This window comes from Gracilinanus agilis, chromosome 5 (genome assembly GCF_016433145.1).
Source record: "Gracilinanus agilis isolate LMUSP501 chromosome 5, AgileGrace, whole genome shotgun sequence".
NCBI classification, from domain to species: domain Eukaryota; kingdom Metazoa; phylum Chordata; class Mammalia; order Didelphimorphia; family Didelphidae; genus Gracilinanus; species Gracilinanus agilis.
In genome coordinates this window covers 421,909-449,531 of record NC_058134.1, presented here as the reverse complement: position 1 = coordinate 449,531, position 27,623 = coordinate 421,909, and the positions used below count along the sequence as shown (strand labels likewise).

The 27,623-nt window shown below is 56.7% G+C and overlaps 1 protein-coding gene across 5 annotated transcripts in view; it reads left to right on the top strand.

Annotated features, from left to right (window-relative positions):
• Nucleotides 1–1,896: 1,896 nt before the first annotated feature.
• The window catches only part of SGCE (sarcoglycan epsilon), a 39,630-nt gene continuing 13,903 nt past the window's right edge, over nucleotides 1,897–27,623 (top strand). For 3 of the 5 annotated variants that reach the window (XM_044679548.1, XM_044679547.1, XM_044679549.1), the window contains exons 1-3: nucleotides 21,124–21,203; nucleotides 21,691–21,848; nucleotides 23,286–23,358. In XM_044679548.1, coding sequence (XP_044535483.1) covers nucleotides 21,732–21,848; nucleotides 23,286–23,358 — 190 coding nt within the window. In that variant the 5' untranslated portion in view covers nucleotides 21,124–21,203; nucleotides 21,691–21,731. Of the gene's footprint in view, nucleotides 1,974–21,080; nucleotides 21,204–21,690; nucleotides 21,849–23,285; nucleotides 23,359–27,623 lie in introns of those variants that run through there. The other 2 variants (XM_044679550.1, XM_044679552.1) reach the window with 1 other exon arrangement.

Here is a 27,623-nt window from a genome sequence, read left to right as displayed (position 1 = left end):
GGGCTCGGCGCGGGGATGAGGTGGGGGCACTGCAGCAAGGAGCGGGGTGGGGACTGGGCTGCGGGAGCTGCGGGCTCCCCGGGGGCGGGGCTGGCGGGGGGAGAACTGGGGTCCGCATTGGCCGCTTCCGCATCTGCAGAGGTCTGCAGGGGGGGGAGGCTGAAGGCTGGGAGGGGGCTGCTCTGGGGGCTGCGGGCGTGGGGGACAGGGCTAGGCTTAGACCATCAGAGGGGACGCCCCTCCCTAGTGCGGCACTGAGCACCCACGGGAGGGGTGGGAGCATGCGGTCCACCGCCGCCACCTCAGCCTCCGCGGCCAACGAACCGTTCGTTCTTACCGAATTACCTTTGGCCTTAAGGCTTCTTCCAAAAGCTCCCCCCCAATCAGGAGCTAGTCCACCCCATTTTACAGAAAAGGAAACTGAGGCACGGTGATGAAGGCTGCGCTACCGCAAAGCCGCATTGGCGAACCCACCTATGACGCCAATGCACCACTCTGGGGCCCGCCCAGCCCTTTCCCTCTCCCCCTCCTCCAATCTCTGCCAGCCCAGTCCTGCTCCTCTCCTCCCTCCCTCGCTTCCTGCTCTATGCGGCATTTGCTCCACAGACCCCCTCCCCTCCTGGGGTCCCGCCCACCTGTCTGCTGCAGCGTTTCCACCCAGATTTTTCGACGCAGTTCCAATTTCTCTGCCCCCCATCCCCCCCTCTTGCCTCCATTTTCTCCGTTTTCCGGGGGTCTCGCCCGCTCCCCTGGGTCCAGCTCCATCAATAAATGCAGCCCCCGCGTAGCCTCGCCTCCCCTCCTCTCTTTTCGGAACTCTGCGGGGGGAGGGGGCGCTTCCCAGCCTTCGCCGCAGGTGTGTACCCCGGGGCCTCCTCCCCGCCCCCCGCCGGGGCTCAACCTCTCCCCTCCGCCCTCTCTCCTATCTGTCCTCTGCATTGTCATGGCTCCCGCACGCACACGCTGTCGCCACTCACCTGGACACCGCAGAGGGCTCCTTAGGGGGCTCCCCCCAGGAGCCAAGCGCTATTGCGCCCGGCTGCCCGACGGCTTTCCCCGCTCCCCCTCCCCAGGGGCTCTTGCCCGCCCCTCTCTCAGGGAGCCCAACTCCCGGCCCGGCCCTGCGGGCAGCTCCCACCGCGGGGGCGAGCAGTCCCAAAGCCTGCTGCCCGTCTGCCGTGCTGGCCACCGCGCCTTTGTCCGGCATCCGCCGCCCTCCCTCCCTCCCTCACTGGAGCCCCTCTCAGCCGAGTTACTCGGTAACCCTACTCAGCCCAGCTGGGCACAGCCCTCCGCGGGGCGCCCCCCCCCACGCACTGGGCGTCCACCCCGCGCCCGTGGAGGGCCAGGAGAAAGGGGCTGCGGGACGGCCGCCGGCCAGGGGGCTGGGGGCTCCTCCGAAGGGGGCCGGCGGCACCTGGGGACTGCCCTGCTCGAAGGCGGGCACCACCTTACCGACTCCCGGCTCTCGGACAGCCTGCACTGGTAGTTCAAGGCTGGCACGGGTCCGGCCCCTCGGGAGGCGCCGGCTGGGGGCGGGCGGGCGGGCAGTGGGGGAGCCCAGGGGGCGAAGGCGGCAGGAGCGTCGGGAGAAGCGACTGCACGAGGCGAGACTCGACTCCGTCTGGGCAGAGCAGAGCGCGGGGAGGCGATAGGAAAGCTATCGCGCATGCGCGGCGGTGGGCTCCGCCCCGCCCCCTCCCGGCTTCAAGCTCCTGCTGCAGAAGGGGCTGGAGGGGGCAGGGCGGGCCGGCCAGAGCACTGCAATGGTAATGAAAGGCCGCTAGGGGGAGCCCGAGAGCAAGGCTTGCCTCGCCGGGCGGGGCCGAGTGAGGCCGAGTGAATTGAGGAGCCTGGGCTGAGCCCGAGCTTTAGACTGACCCGGAGGATGCTGCGGGCGCCCGGAGGAGCAGGCGGGGGACCCTGCGTGGGCAGGAGCCCAGCCACCGCTGCCGCCCTGCTGCTATTCACAGGTGTGTCTGCGACCCCGTGGATCCCCGGGGAAGAACGGGGTGGGACGTGTGGAGGAGGTCCCGCGTGGGCCAGAGGGCGGCTAGCCCCCCTCCCTCAGGGAGGGGCCTCCTATTCACGGCTAGCACGCGGGCCTGCCTGGGCCCCTCTTCCCCCTGCCCCCTCCCACCCACGCGTGTTGGAAAATGAGCCCATTCCCAGGACCCCCTTCCAGCCCGCGGGCTGCTGCCACCTCCTCTGCCCCTTCCCTCCCCCCTCCCTCCCTGAGGCCGCACTGCAAATCAGTCTGCCGCCCCCGGGGGTGGTGGGGGCACCCGCGCACCCTCTGCCCGCCCCACTTCACAGTCTGCGCTTTGGGCCTTGGAACAAGACTCTCGCCGGCTCCCTCCCCTCCCCCCTCCGCCCTGTGCCCGCCCTGCCCGCGGGGGCAGAGAGGTGGGCACAGCCCGCAGGGAAGCCCACTGCTTTGCGCTTGGCCACCGCCTGGCCTTTCCCTTTGGGTGGGTTAGGCCTGGGAGGCCCCGGGAGGAGGCCCCCCCCAGGGTGGATCCAAGAGATCTTTGGGGAAGGCCCCCTGCCAGAGCCCTCCCCCGGCCTGGGAGCCCCCCTCACTGGGCTTCCCGCCCCTGCGCCTGCCTCTCTGCACCGTCTTGTCCCGTCTGGCCACAGGCACGCGTGCACCCCCCCCAACCCTTTTGGACGGGGAATTGGGTTTGTCCCCTGTGGCTCCTCCTCGGGGTGGGTGGCTGCCCGCTGGCCCCCGGCCCATTCTCTCCGGCCGCCGTCCTTCGCCCGGGGTCTCCTCCGGCCTTCTCCTGAGCCTCCCAAGGTTCACAGGACCCTCTCTGTGGCCCTTCTCTCCAGCGGCTCCTCCCAGGCGCCCCTGCGCCCCTTCTCCCGCTCTCTCGGGTGGGTGCCTGGCCTACTCTGGGCCCCCCCAACCCGCTCCTGTGTCCACGCATCCCCGGCAGCACCCGGGAAGAAGTGGAGGCGAGCAGCTCAGCCTCCGTCTTCTCTGGAAGCCCGGCCTGGTGCCCTGGTTCTCCTTGGCAGCCCTGCCCTTGGCGCGGCCCTCCCTCGCTGCATTTTCCTTTTGCCCTTCTTGTTCTTCCATCCACTTTCCTTCCATAGTCCAGCTTCCGGGAGCTCTGCCCTGGCACAGAGCCGAGAGGAGCCAGGCCTCGCGCCTCGCACCCGGGACATGCCCTAGCCAGCCTCGGGGCTGGCTCCTGGCAGCAGTTGGGCTTGTGGCTTCTTTTCCTTGGGCTCCCCGGCCTCACCTCCTGGCCTTGCTTCTCTCCTTGGTACTCGCTCCCCAAATTCTGCCCCGGCACTTCGTGTGTATTCCCGGCCCTGCGGGGTCAGCCCTTCCCCACCGAGGAGGGCCTCCTGGGCTGCAGGTCCAGCCGGAAGAGCTGCTGGGGGTCAGCGAGGCTTCCCGCCCTCCCCTCCTGCCTTCCTCCCTGCCGTTCTCTTCCTTTCGTCTCCCTTTGGGGGCGTCGGGTGAGCCGGAAGCAGCTCTCCAAGCCGCAGGCCGCTGGGGCCCTTCCTGGGCTCGGGAGCATCTTGTTTCCAAGATGGCAGGACCACGGGCGGGCGGGGCCCCGGGGGGGGCAGGCACCGCCGGCCTCTGGGGTCTTGGCCCCGTGGGGGGAGGTAACGTCCGTCCCAGGCTGGCTCCCCCCCCCCTTCTCCTGTTCCTGAGGGAGGGGCCTCCTAGAGCCGCCCAACAGCCGCCCCGCGTTCTCCTCCTTCTGCGCCCAGCTCGCCTTGAAGTCGAGGCCAGCGTTTTGAGTTTAGGCGGTCAGAGGTTCAGCCCTGTCTGCGGCCGAGCCGTGGAGGCTCTGGAGCGGCCTCTCTCACGGTCAGCGGGGCGCCTTTCCTCCCGAGGCCACCTCTCGGTCCCGAGCTGCTTCTCCTTCCAGTACTGGGCCTCCCGCCCTTGGTGCCTCCACACGGGGCCCAAAGGAAACAAGAGGAAGCAACCTCCCCCGGGTGTCCCTCGCCCCTCGGGCCGTCCAGCCCCCCAGCTCTTTCCTTTCTCAGGCACACGGCGGCCCTTGGCTCCAGTCATGGGAAGCAGAGCAGCCGGCGCTCGTCTGCGCCCTGCCGGCGCTTCCAGCGAAGTTTCATCGAGCGTCCCTCAGAGCGGCTTGAGCTGCCGCTCTCTGGCCTCCCGGATCCTCTCGCAGCCACAGAGCCGGCCGGCACGGGAGACCCGCTGTCCGCGGGACGGCAGAGCCACGGCTCGGGCCAGAGAAGGCCGTGAGGCAGGAAGGACGGGCCACGGCCCCTGCTCTGCCCGGCGGTCCACCGTGGTGGACATTCCCAGGTTCCGTTTCTTTGCCGACCGCCAAAAAAGCAACGAGTTTCCTTTTTTGTCACCTTGGCCAATCCGATGGCCGTGGGGTAGCACCTGGGACTTGTTCACGTCTGCATTTTCCTAATTAATTATTCGGGGTTTGGAGCCTTTGAGTTCTTCGGCAGGAAACCGCCCGCTCGCATCCTCTGGCCGGCCATCACTCGGAGAAAGGCTCTTATTTTGAGATGAGGCTTTTTCCAGGAAAACTTGCTGTGAGCGCCCCCCCCCCCCCTTTTCCTGCTTTCCTTCTCATTCTGGCTGCTTTAGTTTTATTTGTGAAAAAGTCTTAATTTCCCGTAAGCATGAGGATCCGTCCCACCTCGCATCTGACTCGGGAGTCTGCCCTCTCTCTTCCCGTCCCTCCCTCCGGCTCTCTCTCGTTGGCTTCTAGCCAGTGTAGCTCTCTGTTCTCTCCGACATCACCTTCTCTGTCTAAAGCCCGCCCTCATTTTGGCCTTCTTCTGGTGGACGGCCCGAGCTACGGCGGTCCTTCACCAGTGGGCCACGCGGTTTCTCAGCCGATACCCGGCCAGTTGCTGCCCTGTATGGGGGGGAAGGGCTTTATGGGTTCAGAATATTAAAAGGTGGTCGCCAGAGGACTGAACTATTATCCGTCCTCGATTAAGAATAATCTCAAGTCAAAATGGGCTTTGATAGAAGTTTATTTATAATTAGGAAGGTTGAAGGTAGGGAAATAGAGAGAGCGAAACTGAGGCCCGGACCAGCTAAGAATTTAGAGGCCCAGCAGGGGTCGCAGAGGTGAATGAAACCAGGCTTCTAGCCATGAGGCCTTTTACAATTAGAGAGGTCACAGAGGCCTCCAGAAACGCCCAGGGAGGAGAGAGAGTCAGCCTAACCCACCCATGTGACAATTCAGAGGGAAGCCGGCCCAGGTCCCACCAGAGTCTCAGCACTCCTCCATGAGCCAGAAGAGCTCCTCACCGGCCGCCCTCTTCCACTGAGGACTCTTGCTCACTCAGCTCCCTCTTTTTAAAGGGGTCACTTATGCGTCCCTTCCTGTGCCTCCCTCCTGATTTACGTGTCCATTCACAATTCTCATAGTCCTGCCTAGGGGGCGGGTCCGATGAGAACTGGGCCTGCCGGGCCCTTGGTTTGCACTTCTCCCCATCGACTCTCTTCTGACTGAACTTTGATGTTTTTAGCTCTAAAAATAACCCGTTAAATTGTTTTAATGTATCAACGATGCTAAATTCTCGTTTAACAACACATTTAACTTAAACTATATTGCAGACTCTTCATATCACATTGACAGTTTGTTTGTCTTCATTTAGGGTTATTACTTCTGGATGAACCCTCATACATAGGGAAGCTCGGCCTAGTTCGGCTGTCCCGCCCTGAAGAAGCCGAAGCCTCATTTGAAGGGCCCGGGACGATTTCTCATTTTTTGTGCGTAAAGCGTCTTGGCGTCGGGGTGCGTCTTGGCAGTGGCCTCCCGAGCCTTTCTAGCGCCTCCAGGCCCTTTCCATGGAATTTCTCTTTGTGTGTCTTCCCGCGGAGCATTGTCGGCATCCTACAGAAATCCTGATGGCTTCGCTCACTTTCTGCCCGCGGGGGTCATTTCGGCTCCTTTTTCCATTGATTCTCCAAGCGGGCCAGCATGTCTTATTCCTTCCGTGCCCATTTGATTGCCTTTTCTCTCTGGTCAGCGTCTGGAGGAAGGATCCTGAATGATGGGGGGCCTCACCCCAGTCTTGTCAGGGAGGCTTCTCGTTTCTTGCCATCTCACACAGTGGTTTTAGGGAGCTCCCGCCATCGTTTCAGGAAAAGCTCCCTCGACGGCTCTCTTTTGCAGAGTTTTGGACAGGGAGGGTTATGGGTGTGACCTTTGTTGTGGTCCTCGCTGAGGTGTCTGATCGTGCCGTCCTGGTGGCAATCCCAGCCGCTCATCTCGGGGACCTTCGGGAGGTCGCCCTGGATCCTCTTGCTAGCCCTGGAGTTCCCATTTTTCAACACTTTCTTTCTGTTTTCCATCTCCCCAGCTTAGAGATCAAAACCATATTCGTGCCATAGAAGGAATTTCCCAGGACTCCTTCTTTGCCCATTTCTTCAAATAAGTTATATAGGGTTAGAGTCAAGTATTCTCTAAATGGTTGCTAGAACTGGCTTGGAAATCCATGTGGCTCTGTGGATTTTTCTTAAGGAGTTCATTGATGACTTGTTCAATTTATTTTTCCAAGATGGGGTTATTCAAGAATTCAATTTCCTTTCCTGTTAACCTGAACCGTTTGTTTTCTGTAAATATTCATCCATGTCACTTAGATTGTCAGTGTTATTGGCCTATAATTGGGCCGGATAGCGGCTAATAATTGCTTTGATTTCGTCTTCATTGCTCTCCTATTTACTCTTCATTTTTGATTCTGGGAATTTGGTTTTCTTTTTCTCTTCTCAAATTAACCAATGGCTTCTCTACCCCACTGGGGGTGGGGACTCCCCATAAAACCAGCTCCTACTTTTATGTGTTAGTTCAATTTGTTTTACACTCAGTTTTATTCATTTCTCCTTTGATTTTTCAGGATTTCTAATTTGGTGTTGAATTGGGGATTTAAAGATGGCTCTTTTTCTAGGTTGTTTAGTTGCTTGCCCAATTCATCGATCCATTCTTTCTCTCTTTTATTGATGTATGCATTTAGAGAGAGAAATTTTCCTCTAAGTACTTCTTTGGCTGCATCCCACATGTTTTGCTTTGTGGTCTCACTGTCATGATCCTTAACGAGATTATTGATTGTTGGGGCACCTAGTGGTTCAATGGATAGAAAGCCAGGCCTAGAGGTGGATGGTCTGGGCTTTAAATATGACTTGAGACACTCCCCATCTGTATGATCTTGACCAAGTCACTTAACCCCAATTGCCTAACCCTTACTGATCTTCTGCCTTGGAACCAATATGTAGTATTGATTCTAAGACACAAGGTAAGAAGTTTTTTCTAAAAATAAAAAATGTATCGATTGATTGTTTTTATGATTTGTTCTTTCTTTGACCCATTCATTCTTTAGGGTTAGATTCTTTAGTTTCCAACTAATCTTTAATCTGTGCTTTTGAGATGTTTTTGGTTGTACTTTTCATTGCAGTTCCGTACTGTTTCCGTTGAATCTTAACAAAAGGGGAAACCAAGGCAGCTCTCCACACAATTTAACATTTATTAACAGGGGCATGCTACCTTCAGTCGGGGGGGTGGGGTAGTAACTTGCCTCCATTCACACCCAAGACTCCAAGCAGACAGTTCCAGTTTTATAGGCTTCGGGGGAGTACAGAGCAAAGAGGAGAGCAGGGTTCATGGTGGGATGGAGTACAAGATGATCGATTACCAAGTGACTGCAACTACAGCCTCTCCTCCCAACTTATCCCCTAGGAGAAGTGTTCATTGTTGGAGTTCAGAGCAGCTTGGTTGCGTACAAAGAGGCTCCACTCCCTTTCTTTTTCCCATAGTCCCCAAGGTTAGGAAAATTCCATAAAGCCAGACTAGATCAGTGATTGGGGGAGAACTAGATTTTTAAATTTAATCTATTACTTACCAACTGAATTCTGAACTTAGTTCAGAGATGAAAACTGTGACCTACGCAGTTTCTAGACAAAATCAATTCTTTTCAAGTAGAATCATTCAGTCAATCAATTATATAGGATCCATTTTTATCTTCTCAGTCTCCAAAAGGTACATGGACTATTTCTGCCATTCTGCATTTATTAGTGAGGCTTTTAATGCCCTAATCCATGGTCAGTTTTTGGGAGTGTGCTGCGTACAGCTGAGTTTTCTATTCTCTCATTCAATTTTTTTCTATAGGTCTGTCTGTCCTCTCGAACTTTTCTAAAATTCAGTTCATCTCCTGAACATCTTTCTTATTTTTCTCATGGTTAGATTTCTCTAATTTTGGGAAGGGAAATTCACCACTAGTAGAGTTTTACTGTCCATTTTCTCATAACATTGTTTAACTTTTCTTTTGAAACTTTGGATGCTGTGCCTTACGTTTAGTACTGCTATGACTCCATTGGCTATGGTACTTTTTAGCAAAATGTCATTTCCCTGCTTCTCTCTTTTAATGAACTTTTTTTCTTTTTCCTTTGACTTTGTATAAGATCATGATTGCTACCCTCACCTTTTTTACTTCAGCTCAAGTTTAATAGATTCTGTTCCAGCCTCTTATTTTAACTCTGTGTGTGTCTTTCTGTTTTAAGTGTGTTTCTTGTAAACAACATATTGTTGGATTCTGGTTTCTAATCCATTCTGCTGTCTGCTTTTGTTTTATGTATGAGTTCACATTTATATTCACAGTTATGAATACTATTTCCCTCCATCATATTTTCTTCTGGCTGTCCTTCTTTCCCTCTCTTTTTTTACCCTTCTCCTCCTTAAAAGTTCTAACCAGTGTCTTCTTTCCTTTGTCCTTCTTATCACTACCTCCTTTTAGCCTTTTCCCCTCCCACTTCCCAGTTAGGTAGTACCCAACTTGCTGCGCAAGCATTCTGCCCTCTTTGAACCCCTTCAGATGACAGTGAGATTCAGACATCCTCCCCCACCATTTCTCCCTCTACTCTTCTCTGGACACTTCTTTTGTGGGAGATCATTTTCCCCCAAATCCAGGGGTTGGCAACCTTTTTGGCCATGAGAGCCATAAACATCACCTTTTTTAAAATGTAATTTCATGAGAGCCATACAGTGCTCACAGTGCAGCTCCTGTAACAGCACCTGAAAAAAAATGGACTTTATGGCTCCTGCAGAAAGAGCCATATCTGGCCCTCGAAAGAGCCACATGTTGCTGACCCCTACCCAAATCCCAGCGCAGCCTTCTTTCTCACGGCTCCACTTTTTTAAGGTTATCCCGACATAATCAGTTCCTGCCTGTCCCTTCTGTCCAGGTAAACTCCCTCTCACCTTCCTAATAATGATAAAGTTCTTAGAAGTTACATGCATCATCTTCTCATAGAGGAATGTAAATAGTAAGTTCCTGGTGATTTCTTTCATGTTCTCTGTTTATGCTTCTCCTGAGTATTGTGTTTGAAGGTCATATTTTTTTTTCTATTCTGCTCTGGACTGCTCATTGGGAATGCCTGAAAGTCCTCTCTCTCACTAATAGGAGATAATAATGCCCATTCTTTCCCTGGAAGGATCATACTCTTGATGTCTCATAGAGTCATTAGTTTCCACTTGCCCAATTCAATTTTTTTTAGAAGTTGTTTTCTTCAGAAGACTTTCGTACCTCTTTTTCCATTTGCTCGATTTTGCTCTCTGCGAGGTTCTTTTCATTCAGTAAGGTTTTGTCCCTCTTAACATTTGGAAAAATAAGACAAAATTCAGCTGGAAGAATGAAAGGTCAAGAATTTCAAGGGATTTATTGGTGGCGCAGGATGTGTGTGTATGTGTGTATGTGTATGGTGGTGGTGGGGAGGACAAAAGAAGGAGGCCTGCCTGTCCCAGATCTCAGTGGTAATCATCAAAACAGTCTGGTGCTGGCTAAGAAGTAGAAGTAGAAGAGGAGACCGTTCCTATTTGACTTTTATTTTTGTTCTTTTTAATTACAGGAATTATTGTTGCTCTTGGGTCCAATCTGCCTTTGTTCCCCCCTTTGAGGGCTTGTAGAGCCTTTCACCTCAGTATCTTACTCTGAGTTTTCAGCTTGAGTTGCCTTATCACTTGGTACCTTTTTAAACTTCAATGATTGGTTGCCCCAGCCTAGTTGTTTTTTTTTTTTTAATAATTTAATATTACCACAATTTGTTCAGCCATTCCCCAGTTGAAGGGCATACCTTCGTTTTCCAGTTTTTTTGCCACCACAAAAATCGCAGCTCTAAATATTTTCGTACAAGTCTGTTTATCTATGATCTCTTTGGGGTACAAACCCAACAATGGTATGGCTGGATCAAAGGGCAGGCATTCTTTTATCGCTCTTTGGACATAGTTCCAAATTGCCATCCAGAATTTGGATCAGTTCACAACTCCACCAGCAATGCATTAATGTCCCAATTTGGCCACATCCCCTCCAGCATTCATTACTCTCCCCTGCTATCATTTTGGCCAATCTGCTAGGTGTGAGGTGATACCTCAGCTGTTTTGTTTTGTTTTGATTTACATTTCTCTAATTATTAGAGATTTAGAACACTTTCTCATGTGCTTATTGATAGTTTTTATTTCTTTATCTGAAAGTTGCCTATTCATGTCCCTTGCCCATTTATTGATTGGGGAATGGCTTGATTTTTTAATACAATTGATTTAACTCTTTGTATATTTGAGTAATTAGACCCCTGCCAGAGTTTTTTGTTATAATTATTTTTTCCCAATTTGTTGTTTCCCTTCTGATTTTGGTTGCATTGTTTTTGTTTGTACAAGAGCTTTTTAATTTAGTATAATCAATCATCCCATTCACATTCAGAGTTTTAATTATCAGTTGTGTATTCCCCAACATTTTGGTATCCTCTCTTAGTTCTACCCCTTCTTCTTAGGCTATTTCCTTTTAAACCAGTGATTTGTTTTAAACCAGTAACCTGTGTCCCCTCCCTTGATTTACTACCCTTTCTATCCCCTCCCTTATTATTCCCCTCTTTTTATTTTTAAGGCCTAATGAATTCCCTCCCCCTTCTCCTCCCCTCCCTTCTTTGACCTCCCCATTCCTCTGCTCCCCTTGGTTTTCCTTTCTTTCTCCATAGGGTTAGATAGAGTTTTATATCCCAATGGATAAAGTTACTCTTCCCTCTCAGGATTAATTCCACTGAGAGTAAGGTTTAAATATTACCTCTTACTGCTCTCTTCCTCTCCTTCTTATTATAGTATTCATCCCTTCCCCTTCCCATGCCTTCTTTGTGTGTAAGAGACTATCCTATTTTTCTTATTCATTCAAGTTTCTCTTGGTGTTCTCTACTATTCACCCCCCTCTTTCCCACCCACCCTCTTATCATCTTAGATTATTTAGTATTCCAACCTCTCCCTGTGAATAATTCTTCTAATTACTATAATAGTGGATACTATAATAGTGAATAGAGTTCACTACAGAGAATTACACATAACATTTTTCCATATAGGAATACAAATAATTAGATCTTATTGAAGCCCTTAAAGAGGCAAATTTAAAAATAAGAGTTTTCTTTCTTTCCCTTCTGTTTCTTATTTACCTTTTCATGTTTCTCTTGATTTTTGAGGTTGGATATTGAACTTTCCATTTAGTCCTGGTCTTTTCTGTGCAAATACTTGGAAATCTTCTATCTTGTTGAATGCCCAAACTTTCCCCTAGAAGTATATGGTTAGTTTTGATGGGTAGGTGATCCTTGTTTATAGACCCAGTTTTCTTGCCTTTCTGAATATCATATTCCAAGCCTTACAGTCTTGTAGTGTGGAGGCTGCCAGATCCTGTGTGAACCTTATTGGTGCTCCTTGATATCTGAATTGTCTCTTTCTGGCTTCTTGTAAAATTTTTTCTTTTACTTGGCAGCTCTTGAATTTGGCTATTACGTTCCTGGGGGTTGTCTTTTCAGGGTCTAGTGTAGAGGGTGATCTATGGATCCTTTCAATGTCTATATTGCCCTCTTGTAGAACTTCAGGGCAGTTTTGCTGAATAATTTCCTTTAGTATGGAGTCCAAATTTCTATTAATTTCTGCTTTTTCAGGAAGACCAATGATTCTCAGATTGTTTCTTCTAGACCGGATTTCTTGATCTGTCTATTTCTCAGTGAGATATTTCATGTTTCTTTTGTCTTTTGACTTTGCTTTATTTATTCTTGTTGTCTTGAGAAATCATTGGCTTCTACTTGCCCAGTTTTTGTCTGTAGAGAGTGGTTTTCTGCTATAAGCTTTTGATTTTCCTTTTCACTTTGGTCTATCCTGTTTTCCAGCTGTTTGATTTTGGTCTCCAATTTGCTTGTAAATTCTTTTGATTTGGGGGCATCTTTTTCTAGTTGCTCAATTCTAGCCTTTAGAGACTGGTTTTCAGCTTTAATCTTTCGGTTTGCCTTTTGAATCTGGTCTGTTTGGTTCTTCAAGGCTTCCAGCTGGTCATTTCTGGTCTTCAATTTGCTTATCAGTTCATTTGATTTCTCAGCCTCACTTTCTAATTGCGAAATTCTGCCTTTTAAACTGTTATTTTCTTGCCAGATCCCTTCCATCTTTCTCATAATCTCAGATTTGAACTCTTCAAGAGCTTGTGACCCGTTTTCATTTTGGGGGGAAGGTTTCGATATGGTTACTTATTTGTTCTCCTCTGCTGTTTGCTCTGTTGTCTGGATTTTTTCTGTGTAAAAGTTGTCGAGTGTTACAGATTTCTTCTTGATCTTTCTCTTCTGGGCTTCTTGTCTCTGGCTTGCCATTGTTAGCCGGGCGCCCTCTCAGCTTTATCCTCCCACCCAATGTCTGTCTGCTCTCTTTAGGCTCCTGAAGTCTCAGGTCTAGTTGTTCTCAGGGTCAAGCCTCCTGGTGGTCCCCTTGCTTGTTCCTCTGCCCGAAGCTCCTCTAACAGTCTCAGGGCGCTGCTTCCACAGTCGTGCACCCCTCTGCTCTGGGTCCCCACCCATGGTCCGCGCCTGCGCTCAGAATCCACATCTATAGCTGCAACCATGCCTGTACTTGTGCCTGCGCTCAGGGTCTGTGTTCAAAGTCTGCATGTTCTTTAGCCTCTTGGGGTCTTAAGTCTTGCTGCTCTCAGGAGCAGGCCCCGGTGGTCCCAGATAGCCATCAAGGACTTAATGGGTGCCCCAAATTTGCTCTAACTCTTGTGCACTGGCTTTGACCCTGTGGGGGGGGGGGTTGCTCAGCTCACATTTTAGTGAGAGCTGTTTCACCCCTTTATAGCATGGAAATGCCCCGATTCCACGTACCTTCCACGCTGCGCCCTGTTGTGGGGTCCCTTCGTTCGTCTGGATTTGTTTTTATGTCCCCTTGAGGAGTCCTATATGTGTGGGTTAGGAGAGGTCAGGCAGCTGCTTTTTACTCTGCCGCCATCTTGACCCGGAACCTTCCCAGCCTAGTTTTTGACTTTGAATCATATGCTATGTCGGCTGTGCTCCTCCGGGATGGGGAAGGTCCGGGGGAGGGGTGGTCCCTGGCCTGCTGGCCCCTGCTGCTCCCCAATGCCGTTTGGCCCCCATTTCCATGTTGTTTAGAGGAGAGCGTGGACTGGCCCGTGCTTGGTCCTCGGATAGAGGCATCAGCTTGGGACGGCCATTCAGGATGACCCGCGCAGCCGAGGGGCGTCCCTCGGGTTCCCCGTTTCCAGACGGGCCTCTTTTTCTTATTTGCATCGTGAGTGCAGAGGATTCACCATGCAAGTGGAAGAGAAGCTAGTCGAACTGTGAACACATTTCCATGGAAGCTTCCCCAGCAGCCACTGGCAGCTCGTGGGTGGATAAACTTGCTGGCAGCAGCGTTGGTGGCAGGCGGAGAACTCCATTTACTCCCAGAGCCCCTCCCTCCCTCGGAGACTCGGGATAGCTTCCAGGCCTCAAGCAAAGGCAGAGACTCGGGATTCGTTGTCATCTTTGAAGGAGAGGACGGGAACCCCAGACAGCCTCGCCAAAAGCCCCCCAAGAAGAGAGAACTGCCTGCCTTTGGGAGAGGAATCGGATGCCGCCTCACACGTCCATTCTGCCCTTAACGTTTAGTAGGAGGAAGCTCCCTGAGGGTCTATCGCTGCCATTGCTCTGAGGAGGAGCTGAGGTCCCCGCCTTCGGAAGAGAGCCCAGTGAGTGGCCTGGGGTGCCGGCGTGCCTGGCAGCGAGTGAGGAGAACCTGTCTTGTTGGGCCTGCTGCTACAGAGTTTGAAAGTCTCTGACCTCGTGTTCCTTGTTGCTGTCACTAAATCCCACGGACAGTGGAGGTCGCCCGCTTTAGAGTCTGCGGAGGGCGCCGTGGTCCAGGGCGGGGCCTTCGGCTCCTCAGGAGAGTCTGGCATTCAGAGGCATTTCAGAGGCCATCCCAGAACCTTCCCCACGACAAGGGGAGAGAGGGATTTTGAAAGGGGCAAAGCAGGGGGAGAGACCAAGAGGGGAGCATCAGGGCCTTGGTGCTCCATCCCTGGGAGCACCTGAGGGAGGGATCGCCTGGCGTCTCAGCTGCCACTCTGGGGAATTGGCGCAGCTCTGTTCCATGGCCTGGGAAAGTGGGCTAAAGGTCCCATGAGACTCCAATCACTCCCTGGTGCAGGGCCCCTGCTGGCCTTTGGGGGTCCGAAGGCAATCTGGGGAAACCCTTAGGAAATGGAAATTCTCACTGGAAAGCGGGGAGCCCGTTTGTTTCCAGGCCAGAAGCACTGGCTGTGTGCCAGGTCCTGGCGGGGTGGCTGGCTTCCAGAGCTCACCCAATGACAGATTGTTTTGTTGTTGTTGTTTTTCATTGAAAATCTTTATTTAATTTAGGCTATTTTTTACCTGGTTACAGGATTCCTGTTCTTTCCCTCCCCCCCTTCCCCCTCCTGTAGCCAACGAGCAATTCCACTGGGTTTTCATGGATCAAGACCTATTTCCATTATTAATATTTGCACTAGGGTGATCGTTTAGAGTCTACATCCCCAATCATGTCCTCATCGACTCTTGTGGTCAAGCAGGTGTTTTCCTTCTGTGTTTCTGCTCCCACAGTTCTTTCTCTGAATGTGGAGAGCTTCTTTCTCCTAAGTCCCCTGGGATTGTCCTGGGTCATTGCATTGCTGCTGGTAGAGAGGTCCATTACATTCAGTTGTGCTACAATGTATCTGTCTCTGTGTACAACGTTCTCCTGGCTCTGCTCCTTTCACTCTGCATCACTTCCTGGAGGTTTTCCCAGTTCACATGGAATTCCTCCAGTTTATTATTCCTTTGAGCACAATAGTATTCCATCACCAACAGATACCACAATATGTTCAGCCATTCCCCAATTGAAAGGCAGCCCCTCATTTTCCAGTTTTTTTGCTGCCACAAAGAGCGGCTAGGAATATTTTTGTACAGCTGTATTTGGGAGTGCTAATGAGGAGGGGGATATAGCTAGGGAACAAGGTGGAATCTGTGTAGCAATCCCCTCCTCATTCACAGTTAATCCCCCAAACTGTGAGACTTTAAGGGGGTCCTTTAGAAATTGGAGGACCCTAGAAAGGCATGCTGCCCCCGGGGAGTGGAAGAAAGGCTTCCCCACAAGGTGGGGTATGTGTTGACCCGGTTCAATGTTGCTACAAACTGGGGCTCACAGAAGCCTCCCCCACTTCACCACAGGCGGTCAGGCTTAAGGATGGAGCTCAGCCTGGCTTTGCTGCAGCTCCTCCACAAACTGACTCCCAAACCAACCTGAACACAAGCTGACCATTTCTAGTATTTATTGTAGATAACAGCATGAAGGAAATGGGTGCGGGTGACCCTAGGACTGAGCCCCTTTCCAGGAGCTTCACCTTGTAGAGACTGATTCCGTCTCTGTACAAAGCTTCACCTGCCCTTCCTGGCTACTCCTGTGCCTGTGCATCCAGCTCTAGAATATCTGATAAGGGTCACTGATTGGCAAGGAAGTTCAAGGAACAAGGGGTTCAGGGAGCTGCTCCCCAAGGAGTCCAGAATCCCCAAACACGGACTGGCACTTCTTATACTCAGGAGGCATCAAGATGTTATTGAAACAACCCAAACAGGCCTTCCGAGGAGGTCAGGAACCTCCAAGCTGTCTTCGGGATGCACGGAGCTTCTTTGCTGGCTCGCCTCCTGGAGCTCTTTCCCCAGAGAGCCCTTCCCAGTCTTCCATTTGGTCTCCTCTTGGGAGATTCTGGCCTCCCTCCCCACATTCCGTTCCTTTTTCCTTATGATCTCTCTGGGGGGGCTGGGTCAAAAGGCAGACAGCAATGACGACCGAGACGCCCATTGTAAGAAGGTAGACGGGTGCCTGGGTGGGGTTTGACTGAGCCCCATCTGGGGTGGCGATGAAGCAAGATGGCTGCTCTCGGGCCCAGGCCAGGAGACACACGCTCGGCCTCTTCTTAAAACTGTAGCTATTGATTTGGATGAGGTGGGGGGGGGGGCCGGGGATGCCCTATTGTTAGTTGTGACCCTGCACAGGGCCGCTGGGGTTCTTCTCACTCCCCCTCTGGCTCTGCTCCAGTCTGGAAGGAGGGGGGAAGGCCAAGGCCCGCAGCGAGATGCCATTTCAGAGCCTGTCACAGGAACAGGCCCGGACCAGCAGCAGGAGAGAGCTTAGCCTGGAGCCCCCTCCCCATGGCTGTGGCCCAGGATTCCCAGCTCTCCCCCTGTACCTCCGCCTTTCCTCCAGGTCCCCACTTCCTATCTGGCGCCATCTTGGCCTTGTCTTTTGTTCTCCCGCTGAGGAGCCTGACCTTTACCAGAGGCCAGCCCGGGAGGGCCTTTGGGTTCCTGCCCAGCCCCCACCCAGGGTGCTTTCTAGCCCTCTGCAGAGCGCGGGGCGCTCCACAGGCCGCCCCCCACCGCTCCCTCTCCACAGGGTGCTCCTTAAGGGCACCTCAGCTTATTCTCACCCTGTCTAGTGAGAAGGGCCGGCCGCCCGGGGTGCGGCGGCCCTGGAGTCGGATCTGGCGGGGTGACCCTGGCCAAGTCACTTCAGCCTGGCCCAGGAGCTGGAGAAGGACCCGAGGAACCTCCACTGGGGGCACAAGATTGCTCGTGGCCGAAGGACTGGCCCTCCCGCGGGGCCTCCTTTCTCTGGTTTTTTCTCTCCCGCCCCCTTTGTGGGCAGCCCCTGGGGATGCGGCAGAATGACTGACAGGAGATGGGAGCAGGCCCCTCCCCCTTCTCTGCGGAGGTCGGGCGCCATGGCAACGGGCCTGGGGTTGTTTTTTCTTCCTTTTCTGGTGGGGGCGGGGCAGGCATCCTCCCGTCTCGGGGAGGGGGTGGGGGGGATTCAGGTGGGAGCCTGCTGGGGGTTTGGAAGCCTAAAGAGGCGCCTGCTCGGCCTGAGGCGGGCTCCTTGAGGCTAGAAGAAAGCGGAGGGGGGAGGGGCGGGGGAACGACGTCCCGGGCCGCCTCGAGGGGCTCCCCAGGGGCCGGGGAGGGGCCGCGTCACGGAGCCCCGAAAGGCCGCCTGTGTGGCCCTCAGCTCGGGCAGAACCATCGAGGCTCCTTTGGGTCCCTGAGGGGGCGGGGCGAGTGCCGCCGGGGCCCTAGCCGGGAGCAGTTCGCTCTCCGGGGGCTCCCCAGCAGGGGGACGTCACTCAGAGTGGGGGGCTGGGCGGGCTCTCCAGGCGGAGCTCCACTTGCCCAACTGCGCAGTTTCCAAGCTGGGGCCCAAGTGCCCCTCCCCCCCTGCGCTGCCGAGGTTTTCCCAGGAGCTTCCCCCCACCGGTGGCCACCCTCCAAAGGTTACTGATGGAGCCTGGGAGCACGTGCGGGGGGAGGGGGGGGCGGCTCCGAGCCTCAGTTTCCCCATCCGCCCCCTAGGCTTGGCAGCCCTTGAAGCAGTTCAGTGGGGGCTGGGAAATGCTGCTTCCAGGCACTGGCCCCAGTTCCCAAAGGCTTTCGTTGTGTGCATGGCCTGGAACCCAGAGCTTGGCGTTGCTGGGCTCCGAGCAGGATCCGCCATTAACGGTTCTTCCTGTGCGTTTTCTTCCGAAAAGCTTTTGGCCTAAGCAGTGCGGGCGGCGCCGTAGGTGGGCCAGTTACCTGGAAGACCAAGCCAGCCGGCGGGCTTCTTAGCAGCAGACAAAAGGCTGCTGAGAGGAAGGAGGGTGAGTGGAGGCCGCCGGCTCCGGCTCTGTCTGCTTGCCGTCCTCCCGCTTCCCCTGGCCTTCCCCTGACCCTCTGCTCCCCCTCTGTCGGCCATGGCTTTCCTTCTCTGCCTTGTCGGTGCCTGCCCTCGTGTTGCATTCGTGGCCTGAACCCCGGGCCGAGGCCTGGGCCGCACTTCGTTTCCCTTAGAGCAGGGCTCGGCCACGTCGGAGCCACAAAGTCCCCACGAAAGGACGGTTACAAACGGTGGCGTTTGTGGCTCTCACGGCCCGAGAGGGATGGGGTTGCCGTGCAGGGGGAGGGGCGCCTGGGCGGTGCCACACAGGCCGGACGCCTGGCAGGGCCGCGGCATGCCCTGCCTTCATCGTCCTTTCCTGGCAGAGCAAGCCCGCCACGCAGAACGAGCGCCTTGGTGGCCTCCTCCCTTCCCCTGGCCATCTCCATCCTGGATGGCCCTGGCCGCTCTCTGACATTCTCTTCCCCGTCGGCTGTAGGAGGCCGGCGTTCCCGAGGGTACTAGGGAGCTAGTGCCGTCCATTCCATTCAGGGCGTGGGGGATGCCGTGGCCACGTCGTGCCGCTGGTGCAGTAAGACCGGCACGTGCCGAGCCCTGAGGACTGGGCAGCAGGTCGCAGAGGCTGGCCCCTGGGTGGCGAGCCAGGAGAAGCGGGGAGGGGCCCGCGGAACGACGGGTGCTGGGCGAAGGAAGGTGGGGTGTGGAGGGGGATCAGGGCTGGGCCTTAGCCTGGAGACCCTTCAGCAGCAGGAGAGAGTGAGTTCAGAGACCCAGGCAAGTGGTGGAGAGGAAGAAGAGGCCAGCAGGGTGGGGCGGGACCCCACTACACAGCTGAGAGCTGAGCCTCGAGAGGGGCCTGAGAAGAGCCCGAGCCCGAGAGGGTTGTGGGAACTAGCTGGGACGAGTCACCGAGACAGGCCGGGAACCTCGCTGAAGCGCCCGCCGTGTCCCAGGCCCCGGTGAAGCAGGGAAGGACTTGAGATGGCCTGGGGGACGGCGGGCAGCAGGCACAAAGCTCCGGGACTCTTGGCCGGCGGGTTTAGAGTGTCGCCAGGCCTGCCGGTGATGGGCCGCAGAGCTCTGGAGAAGGAAGAAGGAAAGGGCAGAGTGGGGCCGGGCCCAGAGGGCCAAGGCTGGGGCTACAGGAGGAGGAATGGATTCGGGAAGGGCCGGGGTGGAAGCCGCAGCCCATGTCCCACTCGCAGGCACAGCTCTTCAGATTTGGGGCCCTTCCAGGGGCAGAGTAGCCGGGCCACGTCCGGCCCCCACTTGGGAGACTTCCTACGACCTTCAGCCCCCACCGGAAGAAAGCTGGCACTGCGGCTTGCGTCTGCAGGCCCAGATGGGGATTCTGCTTGGAAGCTGCCCATTTCTATTTGGGGAGGCTCTCGTGGATTCCCGTGGCTTGAGAGGGATTGTGGGTATTCGTGGCTGCTTTTATTCCAGGAATTGGACGCGCCTCCCTACTACGCTCCTCACTTCCGCCCGGTTTGCCTGGGCTCCTCCTCTATAAAACGGGGAGGAGAGTCAGCAAGTAAACGTTTAGCCTCCCAGCCTAAGGAGAGACACCACCAGGAACAGAGCCACAGCCAGCATCACGGGAGACAGGGGGCGAGGAGAGGCGCAGGGATCGGGAGGGAGGCCGGAGAGACCAGCCAGCGGAGCCTGGGGAGAAGGGAGCCCTGACCAGCCGGGGCCATCCCGGAGCCAACTCCCCCTGCTGGCTGGGCCTGACACAAGGCCAGCTGACCAACGCAGTGGCCCGCGGTGGGCTTCAGGGCCCCGGGAAGGCCTTCCCACCTCCAATCGATGGGCCTTCCTTCTTTTTGTTCGGGATGGGGGCGCTGCTGAAGAGCTATGGCCCGGCCTTCTGGCCTTAGTCCCAAAGAGCTGAGCTGCCTCATTGGGGAGGGGGCCGGGGCAGCCCCTCCCCCCTCCAAGTGGGGTCGCCACCCCAGAGCTAGCCGCAGGTTCCCTGGCCCCGGGAAGTGAGGCCTGTAGAAAGATGGAGGCACCAGGGATGTTACAATATAACCTAATGGTTGTGGGTGCCCACACTGGGGCGTACGAGAGACGGGACCAGGATAGGGAGAGCAGAGCACGCGGCTGAGCTGCTGCTAACTGACAGGAGTGGCAGTTGGGCCAACTGTCAGCCAGCTCACCACTAGGCCGAGGTCTTTGGAACCAGCAGGCAAGGTAAAAGGTTTAACAGTTTTAATTATGATTAACTAATAAAGGTGGGATGGGGGATTCTGCACTAAAACCTAAAGGGCAAAACCACAGGGCAAGGGGGGGACTTGTCTACACTAACTCTGATTAACCTGGGCCAGGCAGGGCCCAAAGGAGCAGGGCAGGAGTCTCTGGGGGGCTGCTTCAAGCCTGGTTCCAGCCAGGTTTGACCAGCACAGCTAAAGGCCTGAGGGTGGCTTTGAGGTTCCACAGATGATCTCAGGATGCCAAGAGCCAACTCCACCGGGTGGCCCAAGGTGCCCAGGTAGGGAGAGAGAGCCTGAGGTGCCGCCCACCAGGTCCAAACTCTCCTCCACCCGGGGCAGCTCTGCAGGTCTCGTCCCCTTGCTGGAAGCCGCCACCACTCGGGATCCAGGGTGACCTTCACTCTGGGATCTCCCAGGGCCGGCCACAGCTTGTGCCCACCACAAATGGAGTCTCTCCCAGAGCACGAGCCACTTCCTGCTCCTTCATTCCATCTTGGAATGCTCCAGCCCTTCCTTAATACTTAATGAATTACTACCTAATCCAGGCTCTAAAGGCGCTGCCCCAAGTTCCTGGGAACCCCAAGCTGCCCTGCCCGGGGCTGGATTGGAGAGGATTGTTTTCCTCCGGCGCCTGCAGCAAGGACTGAGTGGGGGCCCCAACCAAGGCGCAGTTTCCCCCTCCGATTATTCATGTATAATTCTCGTTACATAAGAAAATAAGAGGAAGGGGCTGAGCGGAGGGAGGAGGAGGGTGAAGGGGCTGCCAGATCCCCGTGTGTCCGTTACTAACCCGGCCTCATCTGCCAGCCGTTGGTGGAGGCTCGGGCTCACCCGCCCCTCCTCGCCCCTCTTCTCTGCTCTCCTCCCTTTTCAGTGTACACCATCCTCGCCAGGGGCCAGGCCGACCGCAACGTGTATCCCTCCGCCGGAGTGCTCTTCGTCCACGTGCTGGAGCGGGAGTACTTTAAAGGGGAGTTCCCCCCCTTCCCGAAGCCTGGTACGCCCCCCCCCCGCGGGGACTCGGGGGTCTTGCTCTTAGCTGCGGGGGTGGGAAGCCGGGGAGGAGCACCTGTGGGGCCGATGCAGCGCCCAGGGATTTGGGGGGGGGGGCCCAGTGGGCCGCTGGCCCAGAAAGTCGGGGGAGGCTCAGGCCTAGGCTCAGTGGGTGGAGAGCCAGCCGGGTGACCCTGGGCAAGTCCCTCACGCCCCGGGCCCAGCCCTCCCCACCCTTCTGCCTGGAACCTGGCCACAGAATGATTTGGTGAAAAACAAATGGATCTCTGCAGAGACTTTGCCAAGCCCAGGCTGTGGCCCCTTTCCTAGGCCTCCCCCTTCGGCTGGCTGGCTGCTGCCTCTCCTGGAAGAAGGCAGAGGAGGCGGGACCCCTTCCCCGACGGCCTGGGCTGGGGGCTCCGGGGACCCTGGGAAGGGCCTCGTGGCGGCCCTGCCGCGCCGCTCCATTCGCAGCCACTCTTCCTCCCCAGGCGAGATCAGCAACGACCCCATCACGTTCAACACAAACCTCATGGGCTACCCAGACAGGCCCGGCTGGCTGCGCTACATTCAGAGGACGCCCTACAGCGACGGCGTGCTCTACGGCTCCCCCACGGCCGACAGCGTGGGCAGGCCCACCGTCATCGAGGTACGCCCTGTGTGTGCAAGCCCAGCGCCTCGCCTGCTGCTCCCTGGTGCTCCGGGCGTCTCCCGATGCCCGCCCTCAGGGGAGAGGCCCCGCCAGGCCGGGCAGAGCTCCAGGTCTGAAGATTTTTCGCCGGCTGGCAGGGAGCCTTCTTCTCTCCGGGGGCTCCCAAAGAACAGGAGGGTCTGCCTGGCGCTGCTCCTGCTCCCCAACATCACAGATGGCAGCGGCTCGCCCTGGGCCGGTGGGTCACTGGGGCTGCCCCTAAGCACTTCCCCCCTTCCTGAGGCCACGGATGGCCTCCCAAGATAGAGCCTGCAATAGGTTCCGTGTAACCAGAGGTAGGAAAGCCCCTCGTACTCCCAGCCCGTCTTGGGTTCGAGGGACCCTCAGAAGATTGAAGGGTGACGCTCTGAGCCCAGCTCTGGGCTTTATCCAACCAGTCAGAGGGCCCTTCGGAAGCTTCCAGACTTGGGCTTCTGGGGCTGTCATTTCCTTTTCTGCTGCCGCTTCCTCCCAGCCAGGAAAGGGCCGGGCAGGGCTCTGAGCCCCCAGAGACTTCTTGGGCAAGCCCGGACAGCCGGGAGTGAGGGAATGGCTGCGGCTCTGCTTCCCAGCCCTCCTGGGCCCCCTGGTCGGTCCCGAGGCCCGCTCTGCCACCCTTGCCCCTTTCCAGGCCCTCGAGGAGGGAGCCTCAGTTCTTCCCGCTGGTCCCCTGGTTTGGGAAGCTCCCAGGCAAGACCTTCCCGGAGCTAGGAAGCCCCAAGCCGGGCCCTGTGACTCCAGAGCCCCTGACCTTCCCCCAGGCTTCCTCCTGCCTGTGGAGAGGCGAAGGGTTTGGGAAGAGGAGTTTCGGGATGGGAACTGCAGCAGCTTCCCGATTCTGGGCTGGGAATGTTGTCTTTGAGAGAAGCCCCCCAGCCACAAAAAGGAGGAAAGACCCCCCCCCCGCATCAGGGCAGAGAGGAAAGGGTGCCGCAGCATGGCGGCGGGGCACGAGTGCCGCACCAGCGGGGAGCCGGCCTGGAGCTCCATTCTAGGCATTGTGACGCGCCAGAAGCGTCCCCGGGCCCCTGGGCATCGGCTCTGGGCCCAGAGGCTGGCCATACTTAGCTTGGCCATCCCCAAGGGGCCCGGCCTGGGGCCCGAGGGACTTTCTGAGCTGGTTCTGAAGCCCGAGCACCCCCCGGCCCCCGCTGGGCCCCCTCACAAGGAAGACGCAGCAGCGGCTCGCAAAGGAGAGAGTCGGCCGCGGGTTTAATTCACTCTATTCATTAATTTAATACACGGTGCAGAGCAGGACCCCGTCTGTCTAGCCAGCCGAGTCCCGTCAGGTCCTCCCGAGAGCGAATGGCAGGTGTCAGCCTCAGGGCGCTGTTGCTGCGGGGTTTGGGGGGCATTTTGGGGGCGTTTCACAGCTCGCCCTTTTTCTCGTGCCAGATAACGGCCTATAATCGGCGCACCTTTGAGACGGCCCGGCACAACCTGGTCATCCACGTCATGTCAGCGGAAGGTACGGCGGAAAGAAAGGCGTGGTGGGGGGCTGCCGGGGGGAGCGGCCTGAGGAAATGGGAACCGTCTCATTCCCGATGTGGAAACGGAGGGCGCCGCAGGAAGTCCCACCTGCTGCGGCCCCCCTGGAGAGGGAGGGAGCCCGAGGCCTGTGACCCTTCAGCGAAGGACCTGGCCAGATCGGGCTCGTGGGGTGGGGGTGGGGGGCGTCTCCCACAAAGTTAAAGCTAAAATTAAGCTCCAGGGAAACGCCAGAGACGGGAGGAAGAGCAATACTGAGAGCGGCCAGGGACGACGGCTGTCTAGCAGAAGAGGTCGAGGAACTGGAGGTGGAAGCGGGGCCAGACCGATAGGGGGGGCCTTGGCTTCCCCTTCTCAGAACTAGAGAAGTCGAAGCAAAAACTAGATGAGAAAGAAGTCGAGGAGACCAGTAGCATGGGAGGAAGCTCAGCACGATGGCCACCGCCGGGGAACTGAAGGGAAGAGAAAGGAGGCCGCTGCGGGAGGGGAGGGAGCGAGGCTTGGAGCAGAGGCAGAAACCGGAACCCTGAATGCCCGCTTGAGCTCATCGGGCAGGCAAATTACGTTGAATCAGCAACCGGAAAATGAGCTGGAAAGGAGACACTCTCGTCACAGAAACAAGAAGTCGTTTCCCTAAAGGCGGCGCCCAAAGCTAACGGGGAGCCCCAGAAGCACGCGTGGCACGGGAGGAGAGCAACCACGGCCACTGCTCGAGTGTACGGCCTCCACAAAACAGAGGCAGAGCAGGCGAATGGAGGCGCCCGCTAAAAACAGAAAAGGACAGAAAGGTGAGATCCCGGGCCGAACGCCGAGACCCGCAATGCTGAGAAGGGCACAGCGGGCGTGAGGGGGCCGTCGAGCTCCTGAGGAGAACTAGGGCCTTCGCTTGGCACACTGAACGGCTTTTACAAAACAAACAGAACCAGTTGGAAAAGGGAAGGAACCAAATCACTCGAGTCAGAAGGAAAAGGGCGGATTTGCCACTCAGCAGTTCTTGGGAGTAATCGGGCCGGGCCGGGCCGGGCCGGTCTGTACTCAGCTGTTGGGGCCAAACGGAAGACTCTTTACAAAACTGAAGAGAGCCCGGCTGGGCGAGGGAAAACGAGACTCCCAAAGAATCTCCTTCTGGAAGGTGGAAGGTGCCCTTGGCCTCCCTGGGGAATCCGACCCAGCACGGAAAGATCAGTGTCCAAGAGATCATCTGGAATGTGGAGCAAAGAAGGGGTCTGACCGGACTCCATCCCTGAAACCAACATGGTGCTGAGACGCCAACCAGGAAGAGCGAAAACGTGAAGGGAAAGTGCAGACCAGTGGCCAGCGCGGCCCCTGCAGCGTTCTATATGGCCGGGAGACGTTCTTCCTAATCTGACGAATACCATGAGTAGGGTACAATACAGTGAAACTTGGAAAGAGTTGCCTTAGAAACAGACTGACAGAGGAGCAGTGCCTTCCCTTTGGCCCATCACTGGACTAGACCAATGCAGTGAAGGAGTCCAAAGGTAAAAGCCCTAAAGAAAACGCTGGCGAGGAGATTCCGGCAGCCAATCCCAAAGCCTGGATTCCAGCCAGGGGTCCAGCGATGACTTTGCAGACGGAAAGCCCTGACAGTCTTTATCAGTAACGAAGTCCTCCACGGGTGGGTCTCCATAGCTGCAGGAAACGCCGTTGGCCCAAGTTCCTTTCTTTGGAGCGCTCGGGAAGCCGGGCACAGGTGGGCCGGCCCTTAGACAAGGAGCACCTGCCTAAAGCCATCGGGAAACGTCGTGTGGGCCGCGGCGGAAAGGCTCGAAGTGCTCCCGGGCAGTCCAGGAGGGGCAGGAGGGAGTCCCGGATCACTCCCGCCACGCTAGCACTGCTAGGACCGCGCTCACAAGAGAAAGGGAGATCGGAGGAGTCGGGGGGCCGCCGGAGCGAAGCTCCCTCTCCCTTTGCACACGATAGGAGGATTCCCTTGGAAGGTCCTGGAGACTCGGCTAAGAATTGGCCGAAGCAGTGTCGCCACCAGCACTTCTGGGTGCCCCCCACGAAGCCTGGAGAGCAGCCCAGACAACGCGAAGCGCCTGGGAGTAGAGCTGCCAAGACAAACCCAGGAACACGTTTTAGACAAGTCAGATCGAAATAAGTGGGGAAGAGTCACGTGATGGGGCGGCTGAAGTGCCAGCCTCCCCCGGTGAATCTGCTCACTCGGTGCCAGCCCGTTCTTTCATCACTGGGGCAGAACGGAAGGTCGGGCCCGTCGGCGCGATCCGTGGCCAAAAGTAGAGGAAGAGGCCGACGTACAGGTCTCTTCTAAGGTGCTGGCTGGGGACAGAATGAGGGAGGGTCGTGGCCGGGCAGCCTAGAGAACGGCCCCTTTGGCTCACGTGGGCGCCACCCAACCCGAAGATCCCGCTTCTGGGGTAAGAAGTCCCTGCTAGGTAAGAGCTGCCGGGCCAGCTGGCAGACACGAGGCCCCGGGCAGCGTCTTCCACCACTTGGCAAGAAAAACTCCCAAGAGATGCGTCTTCAGCCCAGGACGAGAGCAGGGAGCGCCGTGGGACGCCGCGAGGACGGCGAACGAAGGGTTTTGTGCAAAGAAAGTGGCTCGAGCCAAGCTGAGAAGGGAGGCAGGACGCTGGCGAGGAGCCTTCTAGCCACGTTCTGGGCAAATCCATTCACCGGTGCCAGCCACGAAGAGTTTGCCTGGCAGGAAATAGGAGAGGAATCGAGCTCCTGAGGGCGCGCGCGTGTCCGCGTGAGCCTCGACTGCTCTTTGGGAGAATCTGGGGCAGAAGCACATTCTGGGAATCGGAGCTCCGGCTTGCTCGCTCCCGTTCGGCACCGGATCCGTCGCTTCCCCAGAAACCCAGCTAGTTACGACCTCGTCTCGGGAGCGGGAGCTCGTCTCATCTGTGGAACAGGGATGAGGGGTTTCTGAGGGTGCAAAGAACAGAAGGCCGCCGGGGAAACTCGTGCTCTTGCTGGAACCCAGCCCCCCCCCCGGGCCCACTCCCTCTGGGGTCACCATCAGGAGGGAGATGCCGGCTCTGCCATTTCGAATGGAGCGCTTTTCATCAGGGACCAGGGGCCAGAGCTCCCCTCCGCAGGGTCGGTGGAAGCACCGCCAGAAGCAGAAGGAAATCCAGGCGGTCTGGGGGCTGCTCGGCAGAGTCCAGGCTCCCCTCGTGGGGTCCTACTTCCTCGTGGGGTGGCCCTTCATGGGCCAAGGTGGAGGCCTTTGTCCTGGAGGAGGGGCGCTCCCAGCGGCACAGACGGACGACGGTGCTCCCGCACCCAGACCGGCCTCACCAGGCTGTCCCCGCAGCGCCTTCTACGGGTCACAGGCTAATGGAGGAGCCGCCTGGTGTTGCGTGGCGGGGGCTTCTGGCGCGGCACCCGCTTCTAGGACTGCCGGAGGTTGCCCCGGGCCAGCATGCCCTCCCGTGGGTTGGCCTCCCTCCAAACGACGCTGGGCGCCAGACTATATCAGAAGGCCGTAGAAGGGCAGCTGGCCCGACCGCTCCTAGGAGAGGCTCTGTGCCTGCATCCTCGCACTCCACACCTGGCCTGTGGGCTGAATTTCAGGATTGATGGGGAGAGCTGCCATGTGAGAAGGGGACCCAAACACGGTCCAGGCCCTCCTCCACCAGGCCCCTCCATTTGGAGATTCCTTGCAGCGGGGCAGATCACGCTCCATTTCTCCTTCCCGTTGGCACCCCGCAGGGTCCACCCAGCCCTGGGGAGGCCCTCCTCGCTTCCCCTCTCCGGGGGCTGGTGTCGGGATGGGGAAGGCCATCTTGTCCTCCTCCCCCTCCTCCTCCTCCTTCTCTTCCCCCTCCCCCTCCCCCGCTTCCTCCTCCTCCTCCCTTGCCTGTCCCTTCTCCTGTGTGAAAGAACACAGAGCAGAATGGCTGATGAGAGGCTGTGTCCATGGCGACAGGGAGCCGGGAGCTCAGGGCCCCCCCCCCCCCCAGGTTTTCCTTTGCACGCCCCCTCGGAGCTGGAACTCGGTGATTTTCCACGAAGAATGCAGGAAGCGCATCGTGTAAGCTACGGTGTCTGAAGGGGAGAAGAGAGAACGGAGGCCGGGGAGACGCCGGGCCGAGGGTCTCCGGGGAGGGGAAGGACTTCCACAGATGAATCAGGTCCGAGCTGCTCTTCGGGCCGGCCTCCCCCCCTTACACGTGAAGGCACTGAGGCCCGGCCCCAAGACCACATGGACCACGAGGGCACGGCAGGGCCTCGCTTCAGGCCCCGAGCCGGCAC